General features: G+C 40.2%; 1 protein-coding gene across 3 annotated transcripts in view; it reads right to left on the reverse strand.

Moving 5' to 3' along the window:
• The window catches only part of NAP1L4 (nucleosome assembly protein 1 like 4), a gene marked incomplete at its 5' end in the record, with an annotated part of 28815 nt that extends 7391 nt beyond the window's left edge, over positions 1-21424 (reverse strand). Inside the window, 14 exons of one of the 3 annotated variants that reach the window (XR_014590351.1) lie at positions 386-463; positions 1685-1714; positions 2004-2123; positions 2735-2757; positions 4588-4733; positions 6656-6795; positions 10513-10584; positions 11168-11287; positions 12980-13066; positions 13173-13314; positions 14260-14361; positions 15844-15904; positions 17031-17062; positions 21327-21424. Coding sequence is in view for 2 of the 3 variants with exons in the window: in XM_083863127.1 (XP_083719253.1) it covers positions 386-442; positions 1685-1714; positions 2004-2123; positions 2735-2757; positions 4588-4733; positions 6656-6795; positions 10513-10584; positions 11168-11287; positions 12980-13066; positions 13173-13314; positions 14260-14361; positions 15844-15904; positions 17031-17062; positions 21327-21424 (1230 nt within the window). Of the gene's footprint in view, positions 1-385; positions 464-1684; positions 1715-2003; positions 2124-2734; positions 2758-4587; positions 4734-6655; positions 6796-10512; positions 10585-11167; positions 11288-12979; positions 13067-13172; positions 13315-14259; positions 14362-15842; positions 15905-17030; positions 17063-21326 lie in introns of all 3 variants that reach the window. The other 2 variants (XM_083863127.1, XM_083863128.1) reach the window with 2 other exon arrangements.
• Between the last annotated feature and the right edge of the window lie 4504 nt (positions 21425-25928).

The following is a 25928-nucleotide window of genomic DNA, read 5'->3' on the forward strand; positions in this document are numbered from 1 at the left end:
ATAAACAAACAAGCTAGTTGAGATTTGTCAGACTAATTCTAGCTTGAAGTCCAGCCAAAGAACATCTGAATATGACCCTTTTAAAGGAAAACTGTATCAGCATTACAGAGATGCCATTAAGAAGGAAAGGCACACAATTTGGAAATTATCTTAGTGCATGCTGGAAGTCAAAACCTGCATTTTCTCAACTGATGGAAACATTTACCTTCTCTTTTAAGAGCAACTGAATGCTGAAGATAATTTAAAAAATTGCAGTCAGAAGCTAAGGTGTGTTTTTGACTGATCTTTTCACAAATTATCATACCCTTAGCTACACTGCTCATGATTATTGCCTGTGTTATGACTAAGAACACCAAAGTCTGACTAAGAACACCAAAGTCCTTACCTTAGGATCACTCTCTGCATCTTCCTCCTCTTCTCCCTCCTCTTCCCCCTCCAACTCCTATGACAAAATAGAGATAAACTAACAGAAATTAAAACAGGTTAAAAGTGCAACTTTTTGTAATGGACAAAAAGCAAAGTAGCAAATTAAATTATCCCTGTATTCCAGAGTGCTTCAGATGTCAGCATTGGGCTGATTTAAAAGAATTCAGCAACTTCCAAGTTTTAAATGCAAAATCTTTAAAACATGATATAAAGGTCTCATTATGGCCTTAGGCAACCTTCCTATGTATGCTGCTGCTTCAGTTCCACAGCAATTTTTAAACTTCTACCTAACAAATTATTTGGAATTTTAGTTCTGGTAATAGGTATATATGCCTGATTTTATTCTTAATTTCAGTCTCCCTCCAAAGAGCCTATTTATTTAGATTACTGTGGACAGGCTATACATTCCTGTGCAGGATTTTTTCACTCAGTTTTACACACAACTACGTCCAAGTGGTAACATCTGGCACTGGAAACCAATTAAAAATACACATACACATTTCTATCAATAACCAGCTTAGGAGAAAAAAAAAAAAAAAAAAAAGAAAACGTTAGTCACTCAACAGCCTGAACACAGAGGAAAAAGAGACTGCATGCTGAAGGCTGCCAGCTCACATCAGGTCAGCAGCTTGATAACCTCTGATGTGCTCCACTATGCTGAAGCTGACAACAGCCAGGGATGTACCTTTGACAAATTAGCAAAAGCAGCACAGTAAAAGCAGTAAAGCAAAAAATATAAAGGAAAATAGTTCACTGAAGTATGGTAACATCTAGTGGTTTTGTGTAAAGCCCTAAATAGTGTGTTTGTGTTCATACAATACTAGTGCAAATAGACCAAATTATTTATGCTGGGCAGTTGTACACTTCCCCTTTTTTACTTTGCATTTGGTAAGACCCAGTCATCAAGCTTATGACAACTAAAAGCTGACAGCTGAATTCCACTACCACCTAAGGAACAGATATTTATCATGCAACACTCTAGAAAAAAAAAGCTTGTCTTTAATATTTGACTCATGTCAGAAAACAGCTTTCAAAATAATAGTTAAAAAATGGATATATGCTCTTGCAGAAAGTACTTTTATGAAAAGGAAAAACCAGGCACACTTTTGCAAGTCATGAGTGCTGAACTCCTTTGGAAAGAAGTACCATGCAAAAGAGCATTTATGAACAACTGTTTTCTGCTCCATATAGAACTATTCCTGGCACTAGAATGGGATAGGTAATCAGTAATCTATAAAAAATACAGTGTGCATCTCACCTCCTCTTCACCTTCTTCATCTTCTTCAAACTGAAAAACAAACCCAAGGTTTAATTAGATCACTAGTATTTGCATACAATTTTCTGCAGTAATAGCTGTAGCATATTCAAACACTATAACTGAAACTAAGCCCCTTCCAGAAGCAGATTAACAACATCTAGCATGTTGAATGACCCTTTCCAATCCCCAAGTAGAAGGAATCTCTTCAGGGCTTTTTTGTTATTCTTATATAATGAACACTTTACCCTAGTCTGATCAGAAAAGGAGACAAATGTTTCTATGTGCTGACTAATAAACAAAATGCTAATTGCACACATACGTTATCATCATCCTCTATAGCTTCCCCAGTGAAATACAGCACAGCACGAGGGACTATCCTTTCACGGAAGAAGTGTCCAATTTCAAAATCTGCTGCTAAAGTGAATTCTGAGTCTTCATCCTGCAAGACAAGTCAGTTTGAGTTTTCTGCTGCAAATGTCATGTGTTACACAGAAGCAGATGAAAATATTTCAAAGTTACAGGTTTGGGAAAACATCACATTGTCATCACCAACTTTCAGGTCACAGGTACTTTCAGTATACTTAACTAATAAAAAAATCTAAATCTAGATTTGCAGAACTGAGATTTTTTTTTGTACAAGCTTCCTACTTCCTACACACAGGTTAGTGTCCTGCTGAGGCACCTTTTATTAAAAAGCTCATACAGACTTGGCTGGCTCTGCCATCTGACATTGCAGAGCTGTTCAGAATGCTCCAGACTGATTTTTAAAGAAGTACTGTCGAGTGGGCAGGGAAAATAATGACCTTCCCAACAATGACTGCTGGAGATGTCTTGGATCAGCGAGTCTCGTAACTGTGAACTGTCAATGGATTACCTGGAGAAGTTGACAGTATCCTTCACTTTATCAAGGTGAAGCCCAGCTTTGTCAAAAGCAAAAATAACAATGAAAATAGATAGTTTGATAAAAGATAAAAGAACCCTATAGTCGCTACACAGTGACCTGGCAAAAAGGATGCGGCAAAAAGCAATTGTGCCGTTTCAGAAACTTACCAATGACTCTCCATCACCAGATACTGCAAAAAGAAAAGACAACAAATTTAAGAAACACTTGTATAGTCTCACTCACCTCAAAATCAAGATGACAAAACACAGTATAAAGACTTTCTCATACCAGAAACCACAGAGGTTATAAAGCTTTCACCAGATAACTATTGAAACTATGACAACTCAGATTAGTATTAAGTTAAACCTACAGAAATCACACTTGTAAGAATTTCATGTGTTACAGTTAAAGCATCAAAGCTACCATTTGGATGCCAAAGATTTTTGCACAGGAAATACTCTTTCTACAATGATGGGTTCAGAGGACATGCAGATCAACATATTTAGTTTCTCTATTAATGCTGTAATTACAGTAACTTCATTTGGCTGGAGCCCTACAAATCATCTCCTCTTCTCCAAAACAACTGGAACTAAATAGATGAACATTTTGACATGAATCTGCAAAGCTTTGTTGAGAACAGGTCCATTACTGTAAACAGTATGGAACAGGGTGGGGGTTTTGTTTGTTTAAAGAAAAAAATCAACCAACAACAAAAAAATCAAGTCAATGCAAAAAACCCCAACACAAATCAAAATGTATTTCCCTTCTCTACACTACCATGTGATCTCCTGTCAAAGTGATCACTTGGCTCAGTTCTCAAGTTGAAAATGCAAATACCCACTGCCAGCAGATGTCAGTGTCTCATTTTATACAGCTAATTCCAAACTGTATCCTTTGAGTTTTAAAAAAAAACATAACACCAACAGGAGATAAATCTCCATCCTTTCCTCAAAGCTGCAACAAAAATTAAAGGACATTTCTGTACCAAACCACCCCCAGCTTTGGAAATAAAATCTCACGTTTCTTTAGCAAACATACATGGGGACTTGCAGTGGTAATTAGGAGGGACAGGTAGTTCATAATAGCCCACAACAGAATCAAGAACCATTTTTCTCAGTACACCTCTGGAATCACGGAATAGTTTGGGTGGGAAGGAACCTTAAAGATCACTATGTTTCAACCCCTACCCCCAGGCAGGGCCACCTTTCACAAGACCAGGCTGCTGAAAACCCCATCCAGTCTGGCCCTGAACAATTATATGAATGCCCAGAGAAGTTACGGATGCCCCAAACTGTTCCAAGTGTCTCACAACTTTCACAGACAAGAATTTCTTCCTAATACCTAACCTAATCCTGCCCTCTTTTGGCCCAAAGCAATTCCCCTTGTCTTGTAACTACATACCCTTGCAAAAAGTCCCTCACTGCCTTTCTTGTAGGACCCCTTTAGCCCACAAAATTAACTACTTCCCTCATCTATGTTTGCAGAAGAGCACAATGAAAGACGTACCAAGAAAAAAATAGTGATTTTGGAATCCATCTAAATGGTTTAATATGTGAGTACCTATCTAACATTAGACTAGGAAAATGAGAAAATTATGTATGGAGTATCAGGATCACTAATTAATCACAGAAGAAGCTACAGAAAGTTGTCACTTGACAAAGAAGTTTCAACGAAACCACTATGCTGTAACCAATGATGACCAACAATGGAATGCATTTCTTCTGCATGTTAGAAACAAACTGATGCATGGAGCCATCCTGTGGTAAAACATGTCAACTTCTTTAAGAGAGTCTAAGAGAGACTCTTTCCATACTATGAATCCTGTTTACACTGCACACCAAATTCTACAGAATAACATCAGAACAAAATAATCTGTTTGGACAGGCAAGAGTTTGCAATCTTCATCTAGTAAACACTTTACAATGCAGCAGCATAAATAATCTGAATGCTTAAGTCACATAAATACAAATATATATAAATATTACTTCAAGGATCCTAAATTCTTAATTTCCAAGCTTACCCTTTATTGGGCTGAAGAAGTTAAAAAAGGAATCATTAGGTACTTGTTTAGTAATTGTCCGAACTGTGCCTCGGCCCTTGTGTTTCTGTTTCTTCTTGATTGTTTTAACTGTAACGTTTTTTCCTTTCTTCCAGTCAATGGTACACCTGGAGACAGCACATGAGAAACAGAATTTTAACACAAGACAACAGGGAAAAGAAGGAACTGAGCAGAAGAGCAGCAACATCAAGGCCAAGATGGTTTATCACTCTCTGGATAAAGCTGCTTGACAAGATATGAAGTGGATCATAGTCCTTGTTGGACAATATTTCAAATATTTCCCTAAATAAAAATGCTGTACAAGTTTGTCTTGGCAAAGTAACCACTGCCCTCACTCCACCCATAATTCAACACCTCTGGCCCAACAACTGGACTTCTGTAACCAAGGAAAGGATCAAGCTATTCCAGGAAAAAATTTCACCAGTCAGACCATTAGAAAACAATACATTATATTCTTTAACTATAGGTCAAGCTGGTGTCCATTTACCCTAAAAAATGGATGTCCAAAGAGTCGCCAGGGAGAGGGGTTTGACTCTCCAAAGAGCAGCTCAGGCTGACTTGGTAGCCAAGCACATCAAGCTGAAAAGAGGCGAATTTTCAGTTCCATTCTGCTGCTGTACAAACTGACACTCAATGAAAAGTCTCTCTCCATTCAAATAAGTTTTACTCAAAGCTGCGCCTGGCAAAGAGGGGCAAACACAGGTAATTCTCCAATAATTAAAATAATGATGTCATAGGAACTCCTAAATATCTCAAGAATATCTTGTCCTATAGACAGATGGCCAAAGTCACCAGTTATATACTTAACCTGGGTAACAAGGCACAGACATAGTTTCCTACTCTACTTGTACCACATCAAACACCTTCCTCAGGAACCATCAACTGAAATCAGAGTTTTGACAAATCAGCAATCCAAGAAAACAATCCTTTATAATACTGAAACAGAAAATACTGTGCTGTAATGAACTCAAGTTTTCTTTAAAAAGGAGTAGTCTGTTACTTAGGCACAACTTCTACTAAACATCCAAGAAGACATACTTCCTCACTGCAAGTGAATGCTGGATTCAAAAACCAACATGTAGCATTAAAAAAATAATAATAAAAAAAGGCTTTTGAGGTTTGTCAGCATGCCTTCAAAAAACCAAGTATTTCGCATCTCTTAACTGTGAGCTACAAAACCCCAAAAACCACCAAAACACATTGTTAAAGGGGTAGGAAACCCCCCTAAAAACCAAATAATCACCAACAGATAAGAATACTTAGATGCTAAGAAAAATAAGGTACAAAAGCCATTTCTCATTTGTGTCAGCTCTGCTCTAGTGTGGCACTGGAATTTGGTTATAGAGCAGAGATCGTGGATAGGAAGAGAAAGGGTTAAGTTACATGGAAGGATCCTTTTACTCCCAAAAAACTCTAATGTGGTGTTCAACTCAACAGACTTCCAGAACAGACATGAGAATTCACCATCCACAATTCTTTTGTGAACATGTTTTGCAAAAACATTAAAAATATTTTAAAAAAAAACCTGCTGTATTATCCACAGCTGCCAGGATCAATCTGGCCTTTATGTTCCAGCCTCAAAACAGGTTGAAAGAACACACAATACACATAATCTATTCCTGCCCGATAATAATAAACTAATTCCTGCTGAAAAAAAAAATTGCTGAGAAGGTGACAAAAATCCAAGAGAGTCCAAGGGTACTTATCAGACTGAGGAGGGGGTAGTCTGTGAAAAGTAATGACTAAAAATAACTTACCCAGTTACCTGGAAATAGATAAAAGGTTTATTACCTCAATTAGAGAAGTATAAAATTCAAAAGGTGGTCAATTTAAAATGTACACAATGTTAAAATATATCTCCATCTATGGATCTGTTACTTCTGCATGCTGAGACTAACATCATCATCCCTAGGAACATTCCCAGTTTTGAAGCCAGTAACAATTTTATTGTCACTAATCATTATCACAGTAAGGAAACAAAATATGCGTTTTTACTTCAGAAGCTTTTTTGCATTTCAGTTTTCCTTACCCCTCACAATCAACTATTTCAGGTCCTTCAAATGAAAAGGGATCTGTCTTGTCTGGCTCCGACTTCATCTTGTATGTTTTTGTCAGGACTGAATTAGAAAAGTAGTCATTGGGCCCAAAGTGGAACTCTAATGAGAAAGACTGGAAGAAATTTTATGTTACTACTGACTTTCATTTGTGAAATAGTGCATCAGCATCATTTTCATTAATCAACTCTGAAAATAGGAAGCAAAATTATAATCTTATGGCAAACATATTTCAAACTACAGCAGAAGCAGGAAATTATGAATGTCAACGAATTTCAAATGTGCAAGAAGTTACAACAACCTTGGCTTAGATTCAAATTGTAAACAGGTAATTAGTACATTTCATTCACCTTCACATATAAAACTGCTGTCTCAAAAGCAACCTTAGAAATATGTATTTTGAGAAAAGTCTTGATGCCATTTCCTATGGAAGCCTCTCATCATCCTTGCACTAGGGATGAAGTTGTTATTCTGCAGTCATTTTAACATTACAACAACACTATGTGGTTGTACTGCTCCCCCAAGTCTGACTACTATCGTGATCTTAAGAGAGCGAATCAGACTTTATTTCCAATTAAAGCACAATTTAAATTGCAGTAGTCTATTTAAATAGCACACTCCCCCAGGAACCAGAGGGTTTTTTTTCCATTTGGTACTAGAAAATCCTGCAAAAGAACACTGACTTCATAAACTGAATCCTACAACCAGGTCTCAACAGCTTACAGCCCGAAGGAGGTGTTTCTGGTTATGTTTGAACCTCCTCTGGCACACAAAAATTGTTTGCAGAGATTCAGTTTTTTACATGGAGAACAAGAAAACAACAGCGTCCATGATGCATCAATTTTCAGATCTGTAAAGGTTTCTAAACTGCTTGCACAATGATATATATGCTCACTTTACACTCAGGATCAACTATGAACTTTTTAAAGTGCACCAAAAGTCAAGCTGTCTTGCAACAGGGGAAACAATAAAGGATATAGGTTTTTGGCAAGTCCCTCAGTGACATGAAGGGGGCAAAAAGTCCACAGGTCAGTTCAGCACAACAGAAGGACTGAAAGCCAAATCTTCCAACACCACTGCCCAGCCACAGCATGTGTAACAGTTGCCTTAAGAACCTGATTTACTTCCCCAGTAATATGCCTTAACAATTAGCCCTAATCTGCATACAAAACCACATTACATAACTGCTAAAGGACTGGCCCCAAACCTATTTCTCCAGGCATTCTTCACACTCAGACCAGAAAACTCTCTGTTTTCACCAAGTCTGCCTTGCCATCCTCTTTTTCAAGGCTATTCATGCGAGGACAAGATAAATAATTTGGGACAACAGACTGTTCATCACAGATATTTATCCCTCACTCATGTCCCAAAGGCCCCTAATCTTCCTAAGACCCCATGAATCTCCTCACATGACTCATACCAGCTAAGAGAGTGGTCAAGGAGTGATGGAGACCAATGGCAAGAGCAGCGTTCCCAATCCCCATGCTCCCTGTTTAAGGACAGGAGGCCACTGGGACCCAGCAGTACACTGGAATATCTGTGTTGACTTCACATTGTCTATTTCAGCTTTATTTCCCTTTAAAGCAATTCAAGACAGCTGCATGGTTTGAAGGCTGCCTTCGGCTAAGGCTAATCTCTCTCTGGCAAACATGCTCAGGGGAAGAGTTACAAACTTAGCTTATCCACCACCAGTGACGAACACTCATACCCAAATAATCCCATAAACCATCACTGGGGCTATAAATAACCAACCAGTGGCACCACTCAGCACGCAGGATCCCAGGGGCTAGCAAGACAAAAATACCTGCACACACTGCAGCATTTCATTTTATACCTGCTAATTAGGAGACAAGAAGCTTCAAAAGCTCCACATAATATTTGAACTTGAATATTTGAATAACCTTTCTAATACTCTTTATTTGGACTTCTCTGTAGTTTTTTTAATCAAATATATTCTTGTGAAGTTAAAAAAAAACCAAAAAAACCCCCCAAAAAAACACCTGCCCTTTTTAAAGCTACTTAAGTTATACCTACATGCATCATCCAGGTCTAAATATGCTGGCTAAGGATCCCGATGTCCAAATAAATATGTAAATAGAAATAATAATTATAAAATACATGTAAGTTTATCCATATGATTATAAATAAGTAAAAGCAAATGGTAAAGGAGTCACTTATGCTTCGTGCAGATAAGTTTCTATGTGAAGGCCATAACAAACTGGACTTTGAAGCACTTTAACTGCAATCAGGTAAATCCACTTTTGGAGTGCCATAAGTATGATTGTTTTGGGTCAACAGTAAATCAGGAAATTCCTAATTATCATATATTTCTTTAGCAGCAAAACCTAATCCCCAGCAGAATTAGTGTATCTATGACACACTGGTTATGTGAAGTTCATACAGTACAAAGCTCCCTCTGCTGCACCAATTTTCAACAAAGAATTGCAGATAAGACAGTCACAGGGAGCTGCAGAACAGGTTTCACTCAAGCAGTGAGGAACACATCCTTTGTCTCCAAATGCAGAAGGGACATGGAGTTTGTCAGCCTTCCATGATTGGATTTAATGTAGCACTGGAATGGAACCTATTCACAGAAAAATGCTGTCAAAAGGTTACGAACAGTGCAAGACCAGATACACTGGGTTCAGTGTTCAAAGAGTTCTCCAGCTTAAGGTATCATAAAACAAAGCTGAATGAACACAAAAATTATGTAGGCAAAAAATTCTTATTCCCATCTCAGCCACTGAATAGCTATGTTGAAGATAAAACAGCCAACTTCTTAGAATACCTTACTTTGTGCTTGGGCAATTAATTTCCTTCATAAAACTTGTATCTTCTCCCTAAGCCCCAGCAATCTTTACAGACTTAATTCTCATTTTTTCTCTGCCATACTACTTCTTTGCCTATTATCAGCTTGAGTGTTTCAGTACTAGTAGAATAAAGACAATAAGGATTAAAAAAAGAAAACCCAAAAGAATCCCAAATGAACTTGCTTTTAACCATTAGAAGTTACTCTGAGAAAGTCCTTCCATCTTTCTTATGTGAATCTTCAGCAATGCTTTTCTTGCATTTATTTCAGGCATTATCAGAAGACCATTACTCCACAAGGCAAAACAAAAAATAGCAAATAAAAGAAAAAAAAGCCACAATGACAAAAGAGTAAAAAAGTATGTGTAAGCTCAAATTCCATCCTTCTCCCTGCCTCCCATTCAAAGGGAGTTCAAGGAGTAAGTATAGTCTGCATAAATTCAATAAGCAGAACAACTTCTCAATAAACACAGTATCTGTTTCTGTACATAAAACTTCAACAAGAAAACATTTCTACAAATAAAAAAAAAAAGAAGCAGTACTTTAAAAAATATTCATGAGGTACACTTTTAAAATACTATCTAATATATTTTCTATTCTTTTCAGGAGGCACAGTATCGATAATCATTGTTTTTCATTAGTATGATCAAGTCACATCTCTTTTGATAAAATATTTGATACCCAGAATTTTTCCCACAATTCATTTTCAAATCAAAAGCAGCCATGTAACTGTATTTCTAAGAGCAGCTACACTTGAATTTGAGAGAGAAAAAGAAAGCAAAAACTAGACAGAATTGAGCCAGATTTTTAATCTAGAAGCTACAGTAATGTCAGAGCAAAGAATGAAAGAGCAAAGAGTCAGGAGAGCTGAAGATAAATCTTTCAAAGGCAAAGCATAAAAATAATAGCTTGGAAAGAAACCTCCTTCCCCCACACTACAGCCAAAGAGAGCTGAATGAATATTTTGGAATGCTGCTCACTTCATTACTACAATCTTCATGAGAAACAAGCAGAGAAAACTCACCATAGGCTGTCCTGGTTCAGAAAATTTAACTTTAATATCCTGCAGATGCTTCAAGATAGGTTCATCGTATTCCTAAGGAGAAAAAAAGTAAAATCCAATTCAGCAGGCAATATTTAAAAAAAACATTCTCCCCTTAAGAAAGAACCAAACCTTGTAAATAATTCAACAATTTCAGCTAAAGTAAAGATCTCAATGTAAATTTCTTAATCATACTTGCAAATTCTACCTGCCAAATTCTCAGTCATTTTAGGGCTTATCTTCAGTAAACAAAGCTGCTAGGATTACTTAAGATACAGTTACTGCATTCAGGGTATTTATTACCAGTGAGATTCACAGGGAGACAGACTCCAGGGAATTCTCCTTTAACAGCATTAAAAGCAATTACGACAAGCGCAGGCATAACTACCTAAGCTATTTAACATGAATTCAACTAATCCACAGGTATTCTTATAACCTTTCAAAAATAATCCTTTATGGATTAAACTAAAAATGCTTGTCCATCATTTCAAGTATCTTCAGGGATTCCAAAGACTCAAAAGATTTGGTGTCTCACAATAAAGGATTGACTCACACTCCACAAGGATTGGCTATTAATGGGGAAAGCAGCAATTCATTGAACACAACAGAAGTTGTTCATTTTAGAGTAGAAACTTACTTGTACTAATTCACTTAGCATATCTACATTCCTAAAGATAGTAAACCAGAAGTCTGGAATTCCTTTGACATTTGTCTCCTCTGCTTTTTCGTCTATTACCACTGCATTTTTCAGGTCTCCCTGGAAAAGAAATACAGAAACAGCTGACAAATTAAATTGTGACTTCTTAACATATTTCACAAACAGAGACAGAAGTACAAAACAATTGCCATCTCTGAAGCTGTGTTTAAGGAACATCTGAAACCTCTTTGTTTTCTTCCTCTGCAAATGAAGTTAAGAGATACAAGGTTTATTTATTATTTACACAACTGAACATATACACAACTCAGATTTACTTTCAACTCATCTAAAATTCTTCTATAAGAGGAGTAAATAGACCAAGTGCCTGCTTCACTGATTTGACAGAACTAATTAAAACTTTCTATAAACAGAAAATTATAAATGCATTTCTATTTTTCTATTAATCTTATTTCTGTAGCTCCCTAAGCCACCTATGGCACTTCATCTAAAAATTTAATTTTGCCCTCTGAAATGCTGTTTTAGCTTCCCCATTTTGCAGAATACTTGTAGAATTGTTTTCCACAGGTATTTTTCATTATCATGCTGTACCTAATTATTACTATTTTGAGAAACAGGATGCCCTCCACATAACTGATGTCAAATGTTAGAAAAGGAAGAATGAGGAAGTCATTTCTCAATCCCAAACAATGCAGGAAATTCAGTCTGAACCAGCTGCACCTTTCCTTTTACACCACTAGATAGCAGCAGGTATTTAAGATGTTTATAGCAACTCCTTGGGTTATGATGAGCTGAGAATATGGAGCTACAGTTTATTTCCCATCTAGACAAGTTTGTGATTTTATTTTGTGGAATATGGCCTGTCAATGCTGTATTTACACAGAGTCTAAGGAACGTTTTTTGCTCATGCACATGGAGCACTGTGTCACGCTAAATCTCAGGAGATCAGTAACAACAAAGAGAACAATTCACTTTGAATACAGAACAGCATCCAAAAACAAAAAAACAAAACAAAACAAAACAAAAAAAAAAAACACAAAACAAAAAAAAACAAAAAACAAAAAAACAACAACAACAAAACAAAAAACAAAACAAAACAAAACAAAACAAAACAAACCACAAAAAAAAACACAAAAAAAACAAACAAACAAAAAAAAAACAACCCAAAAAAAACCACCTAGAAGCAATCAGGCTAAGGAAAAAATGCAAAGAAAACCTGACAGAATGGCAAACACAGTTTTCTAAGCAGGTGACTTTTCTGAGACAAAACCTGAGCACACATCTCCAGGAATGATGCTGGGGAAGTAACAGGCAGCCCACTGACTGTATTATGCCTCCTAAATCTAGACAGCTCCTGCTCAATAGACAAGGAGGAATCCACCAGCCAAGGAGACATTTTATAAGCTGGATTCTGTTTTATGACTGTGTGACAAGTGTCTCACCTGTATTCATGAAAATGAAAGCTAATGATGTCCCCCAAAATAACGTGGACAGGCAGAGAACCAACCAGCCTTTGTTTATCTCAGGGTTTCATGTAGCACCGGAATGGAACCCATTAGCAGGAGGGTGCTGCTAACAGGTTACGAACAGTGCCAGCCAAGGCAACTCCTCAATGCCCTCAAGTCACAAATTTGATAAAAGGCTAAACTCATGGTGTAGAAGCTTTCACTGGACATAACAGCGTATTCCTCACAAGAACACATCACTGACACAAAAGTTCTGTCAATGGCAAGAACAAGTTTTTAAGTCTGACAATCCCATCTATCCATAGCAGATGACCCAGCTGATACTCACAGCCAGTTTTTCTTCGTCCTCGTTTTCACTGTGCCATTCTGACTCTGCATCTGTGGGTTCAGCTTCCCCATTAATAAACTCTCTTCTCTGTGTTAAAAAAAAACAAAAATGTAATTGAAGATGTGAAATTATATATACACAACCAGAACTGACAGGAACAAAGAAATAAAAATTATATACATAATTTCCCCACCTTATCAAAAAGAGGTTGATAGAGTGCCGCATATTTTCTCTCTAAGTCATGTACTTCTTCATAGAATTTAGCTTCTATATGGGCACATTTCACCTGGAGCTTTTTCAAAGCATCAATTCTTCTTATCACTGCTTTTGGAAAACTAAACATCAAAATTATTTAAGGTTAAACGTTAATTGCCTCAGCATTATTTCACATATTACTGAGTAATAGGCTGCTTATAACTACGTGCACTTTTTAAATAAAAGTCTTATGTCAAACATACATGTTTCTCCAAAACCTATTTCAAAAAGTTGAAAGAATCCTCTCCTACCCAAGTTGTTCTCAAAGGTGTTATCTTCTGTTCCATTCCCTGGGGCCACTACCCTGCCCGTGTAGTTCAGAGATCTGAAATTAATACCTTTGTTTACACCTAAGCTTTGAGACTAGATTTGTGTTGATGCATCTATGAAAAATAAGAACTGTGCATTCTACAGGAGAAAGCTTTGATTCACGGGTCATACTTGTAAAGCACACATTGTCCATCTGCTCTTTAAATTATTGTTATTTAGCATTTAGATACAGTCCTGTAAAAATATCTCTTTGTAGAACTTAGGTTTTTCTAAAAAGAGGTAAACAACTAGCCATTCTCAGTCAAGAAATAAAAGCACAAGTACTTCCTAAAGGCAGTATTTGAATCTATTTAAATTAGATTTTCAATATAAAGCTAAGCTTCAAACTAGGGCTATACAGGTCCTGAACTTTCCATTGCATCCAGGGGAGCAATCTAATAGAAATCAGCAGTCAGTGTAGCACATACCCAGTCAGAATAAGGGTCACAGAAGGGAACAAAGAAGGGGAGGGGAGTTATTTCTATCCAAAACAATAAATGGCCACAGTAAATATTAAGAGGACAAAATTTTGTTTGCAAATTTGCCTAAGGTAAAACTCCACTCTTCCTTCCAGAAGTAAGACACTATAAATCACGGATTAAGTAAACCACTTTTTTTAGTGAATCATTTATTCTAATTTTCTACCCTAATTACACAGTAATAATGTTCTATTATGCTTTCAGTCGTTCATGAATTTTCTCATGCCCAGTACTTACGTTTCGATGTAACTTGAAGGGGTAAGTGATGGGTTGTCAAGACGTTCCTGAAGAGATGCCAGGACTTGTGGATTTTGCATCACTTGGTCTGCCAGCTTTTCTACGAAGACAGAAAACCCCTTTTAAACAAATTTGCACAGACTTATAGTGCTTTTGTCATACTGTGTCTTACAGTAGTCAGAGTAAAAATACTCACTCTTTTCACACCTCAAGGAACACCACTGGTATTTGAGGTGTGAAAAGAGTATTTATTACTAACACAAACAATTACTTCAAGACCAGATTTCAGGAATATAAAGTTAGATAACGATAGAAAAAGCACTTTTCTCTTTGCAAATCTATCAGTTGCTTTTACAAGCAAGTAGCACATCAACAACAGGCAAACTTCCTGTTCTCCCTTTAGGTAAGAAAGTACAAACCAGAAGTTTCTCAATCCTCCTTCTGTATTAGCTGTACCTTAAAAGCCACATATTAATTTGCAGGAGAACCACTGAATAACACTTCCAAGACATCTGTTTTCCAGCTAGTGACTCCTGAAAAAACCCTTCCAACTCTGTACAATTGTGTACTGTACAATAAACAGCACAGCACTGTGACCTTGACAACTACTCATTTTTTAACTCAAGATGACTTTACAATCTGTAAGATTCCTCAACCACCACAACACTTCTCAGAAGACTACTCTTACAGGAGGTCAGATCTAAAATGTTTCTGGTTAGGTGTTAAAATCCCTTACTAATAACCATTTATGATGTCATGGTGTGAAGATTTTTACTTTTCACATCTTCCCATTCTCAGTGGTCTTTTCTCCAGACATGAAAAACCCAATAAATTGCACAGCACACACAAATACAGCGAAGATTTTATATTCTTGTGTTTGTGTGTTGCTTTGTTTTTCTTATTTATTTGGGATTTTGTTGTTGTTTTTTCTCAATCCAACTTGACTTTAAAAATTATTCAATGGTGTCTTTCTTGCCAGTTCCCACGTGATTTCCAATTGCAAGTAACAAAAGATTTCTTAAAAAAAAAATAGCTAATGAGGGAGACCCAAGGAACATTCAGTGACCACATATATGAAACATATTTCACTATCACTTACAAATTTGAATATTTGGAGAAATAACAGAACTGTAACTTTTCTGCACACAGAAGTATTAATTTGAAAAACACTTCTCAGCAGTTATCTGTAGACCTTGCTAATGGAGAATAAAAACTTTCTGAAGATGCACTTTCTGAGAAACAAGACAGCAAAGAACCAGCATACAAACAGAACAGCTCATCTGGATAATTGTGCTGACAAAGAATACATATTGTTACAAGCCAGTAACAATATATATTTGCAGGCCTTATTGCAAGGGTCTAGTGGGTCATTTCAGGCAATGGTAAAGCATCACAGTCACAACACACACAAAAATAGAGCCTTCACTCTGGATTTGGCTGCAATAAACATGGAAAAACATCAGAAAGTGAACAGTTAGCTTAAAAACCATTGTTTGGCTTTCAAGTGTGAATACATCTTCAGTTTTGACTGTAAAAGGCTTATTCCACTTCTGTAACGTCACCTACTACTATGTATCTCTTACCTTTTTTGTTGGTTGCATTTTTAGCAGCCTCCAGAGAATCTGAAGCAGTATCTTCTGTTTTACTAAAAGAATTCAAAGGGTAACATATTAAAATAGCATCACATTACACAAATGTCAGCATTTAAGAACAAGTTATTTTGAATTTTTGGTGTACTACAGACATGTTTTATAGACAAGTATGATCAAAGACATGTTTATGTCTTTAAGCTTATGAAAACTCCAACATTTGGATATGAAACTGGATCTGAGATGAAAAGGATGCAGAGGCAAGGCAAGGCCAAAAACAACAACAAAAAAAGAAACAAACCAACCTCAAACCAAAACATAACAAGCCCAAAACAAAAACCTTTGACAGATAAATTCAGCTTGTTAAGTGAATGGCTGGCCATTCATGTGAATGATTCAGGCTGTGAATCATGTGGCCATTCACTCTGCACAGGAAAATGTTATTAATCACAAATGAAAATGTGAAAACTTTTAGTGCAAGTGATGAGGAAAAACAAGAAAGGATGCAGTTATGAAAGGAAGATAAACAAGAGACAAAAGCTCTGTTTCCAACTTCTCTAACAAGCTGTTTTGTTAAAAACATTCACTCCTGTTCTAAAAGAGATGTCCCTGGCCTTCCCATCTCCCTGCAGCAACGTCTTCCATCTCACTTCCTGCGCTGGATAAGGAGAGGGCCCAGCCTGAGCCAAGAGCCAGAGAGGATTCCCTGTGCTCCCTGCCAGTTTAGAGGTCACAAAATGCACACTGGATATTGCTGAAGTTAACCCCAACTCACAGACAAACCCAGAAGAGATATCACATATGCAAATGGGTATTATCAGCTACTGGGCAGACCAGCTTATCCAGCACTGCAAGCCCCAGAAGAGCAGCGGCACATATGGATTGGCAGCAGTTCCACAGAAACACTGTATGCTCAAAACATACCACAAACTAGGAAAAAATGGTGCCTTTTGCATGCCTAAATTACAGATTACAGAAACACTAAGGGTCTTCAGTTCTTTAGAGCATTTAGAAAAAAATGTTACCATTTTTTTCTTACCCAAGTCTGGTAATCCACTCTCCACAGGTTAAAAAAAACCAACAAAACCACAAAAAATCTCCAAAACCCTCTCCTGCAGAACACCACATATACAGTTGGCTTTAAGTACCTTAATTTAATCTCAGGAAAACAGCCCAACATACCTGTTATCTGCCATCTGTGTGCCTGTATCCACCTGCAAGTTGAAAAGTAGTGTTTAAAAATACTTGAACAGTAATTTGTTTACCTCAACAGAAGATGAAAATAGAACAGGTAATTGTTTAAAACATCAGTACAAATTAACAGCTGCTGGATTTTCCAAGAAATTCATCGTGCATAATCCCTCCCAGTAAACTAAATAGCTACGACAACACCCAACTCAAACTGAAACTTGCTCAGTTTTTGAAGTCTGTCAGGTGGTTTAATCCTCCCAGAACTTAGTTTTTCTCTTAAATACTCCAGATACCAATGCATTTCTACCCAACCATGGGTATTCAGTCTGAAGTTAAGTGCCACAGTTTCCTAGATTAGCTCAGCATTCTATTAAAAAAACAAATGAGCCAAAGAGGAAGACATAAATGTATTATTTTCTAATTCCTTGACAGCATCATGGTAAATAATGAATTTTTAATCTCTGCCTATACATCACACTTGAGCAAAAAACAATGAAAGTGCAAATGAATTATTCAAATGAATAAAAGAAAGAAGTCATTTGGAAGTTATCACCCAAGCAGAAAAATATGTTTCACTTGTCTGTCTAATCAGGGTTATTTTTGTGAGTAGCTGTTTCTGCTGCTCTACAATGTGCCTGAAACTGTTGCTAGATAAAAAGAACACTGAAGAGAAGAAAATTATTTACCAAGAGAAGGGAATTTGACAGTAGCTAGGAAGACAGAATCCCCTCTATAAAGATTTGCTCCTTATTTATCAGGAGTCAGAAAATGAAGAGGAAAGAGAGAAGCTGAAGTCTCATTATTAGTTATTGGAACCAGGTTTAGCACAGGTACCCCAGCCCCCAATATCTAAACCAGCTCTCCTGAGAAACCAGAGGGAGCCAGATTGTCTAACTTATTCTGCTGCTCTTTCTTTTCTGGGGTGAAATAGCTAGGCCTGTACATGTATTTCATTAACAGAGATTGGGGGGGTTTTACCCCTATTTTGAAAAGCTGAACAAATTCCAGTGATCACTATCTGCCACAGAGAAGCACAGGTGGAATGTTCCACTACCAAGCTTTCACAAAAGCAGATATTGGTTGGTCTGGGAGTCAAATTCAGACCAAAAAGTACCTCCAATCATTCATCGGACAGATCTGATTCCTCCAACTCTATGAAGGCCAAACAGGCTGATCTCAGGCCCAGCTTCCAACAGAGGGCTACTGGTGCCTTCAGTTTTAGATTTCACATTTTTCAGATTCTGTGCTGCCCAAGGGTGCAGTTCTGAGCCTCATTAAGGGCTAGTGAGCTCTCTTCACAGAGTAGGTAGACAAAACAAATCCTTTTCCTGCTGGAAACCAAGGACAACTTTCAGGCCCAAAAGCAAAAATGGTGGACTGAAGGGTGGAACAAGAAGGATGGGACCTCACAATCTGAAGCTGGAATTGGACAATTAACCCCAATATGCAAATGGACCAAAACTCATAAAAGTGTCAGACCTTGTGACCAGGGGTCCATTTTGTGACCATTCTCAGCCCACCCTGGGTGTAGCCCTGGTCAGGCTCTTGTCCTGCCCAAGGTGTACCCTAAAGGCCTTTCAATAAATCCCTACTTTACTCTCTAGCTCTGTCCAGTCTCTGTTTCAAGGCATCAGCACCAAAGAAGACCCTCAGTGCTGATGCCAACTTGAGCAGCAGCCCAGGGACCGCCCGCTCTTCCATTGGGAAAACGCTGAATCCTGCCCTCGGCTGCAAAAGCAACACCTCCACAGCCATTTCAAATAGAGCTGAAAAGCTCTGTTAGTTTTCAACAGCACTAACAGAGAACTTCAGATCACTCCCCAGGAAGTTGTTTACATCTCCCATATAAGCCCAGAAGCCCACCCTACAGGTTAAGCCCAAAATAAAGGGGCTTCTGGCAGAGTAGGGGTTCCACCAGCTCAGGCAGATTTACTTGCAAACAAACACTTCCTCTTGCCTTAAACATAACAAGGGAAAGTGGCAGTGCCAGCAGCCACCTGCTAGAGCAGGGGAGATTTTTACAATCTCACAGCTGAAGAAATAAAGGAGCATAAATGAATCTTTCTTTCCACGGCAACAAAAGGCAGGGGGAAAAAAAGATTCAATTAAAAAGGTAAAACAGAGCAAACTGACCTAATATCAGAGTTCAGCCGAGAAGTTACACGATCCCAGACACTATTAGAGGAGGCAACAGCAGGAAACTAAAAATGCAAACTCACATTACTTAAAAATTACCCTCAAAGACTTGCAGCTTCCAACCTAGGCCCAGACACCGAGCTAATGGAACAGACTCTACTCCACATAAAAATTCTTCTGCTCAGCTGTTTGTGCTGTATTTCCTGCAGGGACCTACTTCTCAAGCCTGCCAAGGGAAAACAAGATCCTCATGTGTGTTTGGAAGACATGGAATAATGGTTTAATAGCAGTTGAGTTCATCTCCCCTGGAACAGACGTGAATTGGGCATGTTCTGACAAAAGCCACTCACCAAGTAACAAGCAAGAAGGAAAAAAGAGAAAAAAAAAAGGCACCATTCCCTGATGCAAATACACACTCTGAGTCTTGCTTCACTCCCCAGAGTTGTGCCTTTGGCAGCTGGAAAGTAAAAAGAAGTAGAGATGCAGCTTTGTTAGAGGACAACTTGTGATTCCCAGTTTCTTTCCAGCTGCCTTGCACCTCACTGCCACAGAGCCACCAACAAAACTGTTCAGGACACTGGTGAGGGCAGTGGAGGGGAGAGAAACATAATTTTAGAGAGAAAGTTAAGTGCACACCAGTTGAAAAAGAACAGTACTGAAGCACTGAGCCTTCACAGCCACTGTCTTTGTTACTTTCCAAGCAATGCAGACATGAAAAAGTAACCAGAACCCAAGGAAATAACAGCAGAAGGCATTGTTATTATTGCTGCCACCACCAAATTAGTGCCTCATTTCTTCTGGACAGTTCCCTGTTTTCAAATAACCCATGCAGATGGAGCTTTGGGGATGGAGCAGATGAGATCAAGGCCCTGTCCCACAAGGGAGGTTGCTGCTGCTGCAACTTGTCTGGCACAAATGTCACACACCATCAGCCACTGAGAACTGCAGGAAACTGTGAACTCCACGCACACCAGGACAGGAAGAGTTCATTACAAGACAATATCCTGAAGGACATAAATTCAAGGGAAAAATCTATACACTGGCAAGATGTATTCACAAACAGAAGTGTACACAGAATCTTCTCTGCCTTGCACAAACCTTGTAAACACAACTAAAGTACAAAACAGGGAAGTGAAGGGCTCCTGAACTCACAGGAAGACTCCTGCCCACAGCTGTTAAATGTTTTTTGTAACTACAACAAATCAGAAGGGAAAGTTACAACTTCCGTTTCAGAGGCACTGAGGTGTAACCCCGCGGGAAGCCACAAACGACACAGTGGGATACTTTCTGTAAGGATAATAGGAAGGGATCATGAAAAATTATTTGAGGAAAAAACTCATTAACCTGTTCCACAAGCCCCGGACAGCAGCAGTACTTCGGCTCACCTCCGAAGTTTTCTCGAAGGAACATTATTTTGTTTAGAGATGACCTCATAAAAATTTGCCTAGTGACTCTGGTTTCACCTACAATTCCCACACTCGCTTCTCTACCTTTATATTTTAAAGCCTCGTGAGCAGATGTTACAGGAAAGGAATCTGGCAGATCCCGCGGGCACCGGTATTGTGTGTAGTAAACAATCGCAGCAGCACAGAAAATTCCGAACAGGCCCTCAGCCGCAAAGAGCCCGAAATGCAAACCCGGGCCCCCCGCCGCGCTGCGGGAACACAACACCGTGCCCCAGGTCAGGCGAAAGCATCGCACCCCGGCCAAGCAGCGAAGGCCGCGACTCAACCCGAGCGCGGCGGTGCGAGAGCGGCGGGGGCAGCGCGCACCTAAAGCGGCCCTCGCTCCCGCCCTCCTCCTCCCCCGCTGCCCCGGGAGGGCGGGGACAGGGCGGGCGCGCTGCCAGCCAGCGCGGCCATACATGCGGCCGGAACCCCCGCCTTCCCCGCCGCCGGCCACGGAGCGGCCCGGGACCCGTTCCGTGGGCCCCGACTTCTACAACCGGCCTTAAAATGGAGCGGCGGCGGCGGGCCGAGCGCAAACCGCTCCGCGCTGGGCGCCTGCGGCCGCCGCCTGCTCCGCCCCTGAGCGGGCCCGGGGAGACTCCCCTGTCCCGCGCCCGTGTGGCGGCGCCCGGTTCGGCCCGTCCGCCGTGCCCGGCGGGTGCCCGGGGCGCGGAGCGCAGAGCCCGGGGCCGCCCGCCCTCACCTGCCCGCGCCCCTCACGCCGCAGAGGCCGCAGCGCCGCCGGGCTCCTCGCAACCTCCTCGCTCGGGCAGCGCCGCCGCCAACAAAGCCGCGTCCCATTGGCCGCGGCGCGGGCCCCTCCCTGAGCAAGGGCGCTGCCGATTGGCCCCGACGGCGCCGCGGCCGCCACGCCGCACGCGGGCCATGTTGACTGTCCGGCGGTGCGGCGCTCGGCCAATCAGAGCGCGCGGGCGGGGGGCGCGCGGGGCCGCGGGCGCGCGCGGGGCGAGCGCGTGATGCGGGGCGGGCGGCGCGTGCCCGCGCCCTTAAAGCGACAGCAGCACCCCTTTCCTCCTCGGCTCCTCCAGCTCCTCCAAAGTTCTCTCCAGTGATCCGCAGGAACTTCCCGGACTCTGTGCCGGGCCGGGCCGCCTCTCCGTGTCAGGGGGGTTGGAGCCCCGCAGGAGAAGCGGGGCCTGTGACCGTGGAGCGCTGGGCCTGTCCCAAACACCCACAACGCTGTCACCGTATCCGCCCTTAATTCTCATCATAAACTCTCAACTCACTCGTCTGTCCCTGGGTAGAATTAGAGCAGCTCCCCCGCCTCGCCTCTCTGACCTGTCCTGGAAAGCACCCAACCATCCGTGACAGCATTCCAGCCGTGTGGGCCATCCCACCGCGCCTCAGCCACTACACGGGATCCCTGCGCGCCTCACTAATTGCCGTTTGTCATTGAGATTATCCATGCCGGGAGATGATCCAGGCGCTTTCTGAGGAGCCGTGCCTGGCCTGAGAAATGTGGTGCTGCTTCACAGCTCCTCTGTCGCCCCTGACTTTCTTGCTTTCGAGTATTTGAGTCTTTGCAGCAGCTTTCTCACGCTGCTTCATGTAAACAATATTGTATTCTTAGAATTTATGTTTTGCATTCTTGTTCTCTGAGAGAGAACTTAACTGATGGTCATAGTGACCAATGGAGTCAGGAGGTTGTAACCTCCTTGGGCCAATCTTGGCCCTCTGTACAAAGTGTATATAAGTAGAATTGGAGTCAGATAATAAAGAGCCTTCCATGTGTGACCCTGCTGCTACCTGCCGTCCTCTGTGAGGGTCCATCCACGTTGCAAGGTGTTACCCCTCTAAGGGCAGGGGTAACACTCCTCCACAGCAAAGGCGGACGGGGCAGTGCCCATCTCCTGCTCAGACACAATTCCTGTCACAGCAAGCCAAGGAAACCCCACTGTCAGCCCCGTTCTGTGTGCACGACCATCTGCAAATGCTGGTGTGAGGAACCAGGCAATTTGAGCACCTGGAGCCACTTCCAGAGTTTCAGTCATCTTTCATTCAACTGAAAAAAAACCCCACAAAAACTCTAACCCTTTTCTCCTGTCAGGGGTTCCCTTGTTCTAAAAAGTTTTCTCCAGGTCTGCAGCTTGGATTTCTCTAACTACTGGTGTTTGGAAGCAATGAGACCAATATTTTATAAATTAACAATTATTCAATATGTTAATGTTGGATTGAATAATTTACAGTAGGAATTTAACTTACAGGAATAACCAAGGAATCTTTAATTAGATACCAATACTGTAATTAAAAATGAGATAATTTTGAAAGAACTGCACTAATGTTGTAGCCAGTTGCACAAACAAACAGATTTGCTGGGCCAGAGACATGTTCAGTGGAGGGTTCCCCTTCTTTACTTTGCTTCAGCTCCCTTTCCCTGTTTCTCCAAATCAGTCCCTTTTTTTAACATCAGCAGGTTAACCAGCCTCCTCATATTGCATTAATCCTTAATTTTGGGACAATCTTATTCATGGTAGTAGTGGCTATGCTTGATTCTCAGTGTTCCAAAGAAGAGCATAATGAATTCTGAAAGAAGGGTTTATCAGAAAGTATTCCTACTCCACACTTCTGTGCTTGCTGCTGGCTCAGAGCTATCAAAAGTATTCTTTGTTAAAAGTCACTCAGATGCTGCATATAAGTTCTAAACTTTGTCTCATATGAAAATGCAAGAGAGGTTTTGCCTGACTACATAATCTAGCTGCACCTTTCTGCACCTGTGTATCAAAGTAAACAACACATCTCAATTACCTTACACTCTGGATTCTTAGTCCTATCTCCAAAGGCATTAAACCTCCCATGATCAATGAGGGATTTTTGCTGACTTCTGTCTAACCTCTCTTAGCACAGTGCTAGACTCCAGGACTGTGGATAAAGCACAATCTGTGGAGTCATCTTGCTGTCAGGTGCTTCCACCCTGCAGAGAGCTACAAATGGATATCTGCTGAATCACCCTGGCTCGATTTAAGCACCCAGCCTCACATACAAGAGCTTGGAGAACCAAAACCGAGGGAAGGGATTGTGCCAGAGCTGCCAAACAGATGCACCTGACACTGGAGAACAAGCTTAGGCTGAGATCTGTAAGTGGCATTAAAACTGTCTGTGTCTTCTGCCCTTGGGTGGGTATTAATGGAAACTGCTCTCACTGGTTGAGATGCCAGACATTCACAGCCTAATCTGACATACAAGACTTCGTCTGTCAATGACTTTTCCTGCAGGGGAGGAAGAAGTTTGATCATTGCTAAGCAGAGTCTTGGCACTAAATAGCTGATGTGCTTCTTAATTAATCTCTTCTGTCTCAAGGCATGTTAACTACTATGCATGTGGTACATACAGAAATTGCCTTGTGAAATCACAGAGTGCAGTAAAATTCCTTCCCATATTTGTGTGGGAGAAGTTGTGTAATTAAAGAGGCAGCTAAAGTTGGTCCAACAACTACCACCAGCTGAGAATGCTTAAACTTACCTCCAACTTCTTTTTCTACATTTTAAGCTACGCTCTGTATGAAGCAGCAAATTGCTTATTTGCACACTTAAAATGTACCAGTGCCTTTGTGCAGCAGGAGACAGCAAATAAGAATGTTAGGATAAACAGGTCAAAGAGAGCATCATAAATGTAATCAGCACTCATCAGCTGAAAATCTTTGAAAAGATTGGTGGCATCAAGTTCACACTGAACAATTCACAGAGTTTTCTACCAGTATCTGAGCAAACTGAGTGATGGGAGGAATTTGTTCTCTTGAGCGGAACAGCACTCACATTTGACGTTAATGGGAATATTCACATCAGAAAGGCTGAAAGGCACACTCTGAGCAAGAGACAAACAAAATTTGCTGTTGCCAAGTTTGGCTTTTAGCCAAGGGTGCAATTAAAAACAGAAACACCACCCTTTTATCTTCCCTTACCATCTCTGAATAAATTCTTTGATAGGTGGGAAATGAAAAGCTCCACATTGCATGAGCAAGATGAGGTCTCTGTTCGAGAAAATTAAAGTATTTTAAAATTCTAAGATTTTGCTATGAGGATTTTCATAATGGTTGGAGAATTGTATTTCAGACTGGCTTCCCTGAGAGTGTGTATGCATACATGACCTTAAAAAAAAACACACCAAAAAAAACCCAACCAAAAAATTTAAATAGTGTGTAGTCTGTCCTCTCCCTTTTTCTGGCTGAGACAAATGACTAAGACACTGCAGACCATTGCTGTTGCATTCCCTTCTCCTGTTTGCCAGGTCTCTCCTACCAAGTGCAGTAGAATTCTTTTAAGTGCCACCTTGAGGGATTGCCAGGGAATAGGTATTGTCTGTGCAATTCAGTAATCCCACAGATCAATTGGTACGCCCACACGGAAAAAGTCATCTTAAGCAGGGTGCATCAAAGCCTGGCTACAGCATTCTTTGTTTGCCACCAAGTTTTCCTTCACCAGGATTTTGTGTACTGAATTTAAAAAAACATACTGAGGGAGGGAGGGAACAGTGTGTGCATGTGGGAAGAATACAGAAAGACCAGAAAATAACCTTTGGAAAATGCGAGTCTGAAATGCTCCCAAGATCCCTGCAAGGAGAGTTGTCCCAGAAACAGAATCAAGCATTTAGGAAGGAAAAAGGACATTTAAACACCCCGCCCCACCCCCCCGCCATTGTTTTACATTGATACAGTAGGTTAGTAATAGAATTGGATTAGGTTCTACTAAAAACATAGCAGGAAGAGCAAAAACAAAATGTGGGGACAAAAGACAAAAGCCAGGATTTTATCATACAGATGTCAAAAACTACAGTCCAGGACAGCCATGGATCAACAGCATTTTCTCCACAGTTAAATACTAGCTAACTTTAAGTAAGTGCTAACTGAGATCACCAAAACCAATTTTTGTATTCAAATTCCTGGCACTACTTGACATTAAGTTGCAACTTCAGAAGCAGCCTAGGCATGTCCCATCCTGTCAAAGACATCCTGAGTGCACATGCATCTTCATGTGCATGCTGGGAAGAAAATGATGAGCTGATAATGCCAAAGGGAGTTAGGATCTAAAATGCTGCAAAAAAATGTAATTGAGCCTTTTCTCTTTCCATACCAAAGGATGGAGAGCTTTCCCTGATGGCCATGGCTGGCTGCTTAAAGTATCATTTGTAGTTTAAATATGCATTTATAAAACTCATTAGAAATTACCAGAATAATCAAATATTGAATGCAAAATTAAGTAAATTAGTAATAGCAAGTTAAAGGAAAAGTTCTGCAAAGCACATTTCAAAAAGATGGTTGTGGAATAAAGATAAGCTCAATATTCTCCCC

The sequence above is a fragment of the Zosterops lateralis genome, assembly GCF_965231275.1.
Source record: "Zosterops lateralis genome assembly, chromosome: 6".
NCBI lineage: Eukaryota > Metazoa > Chordata > Aves > Passeriformes > Zosteropidae > Zosterops > Zosterops lateralis.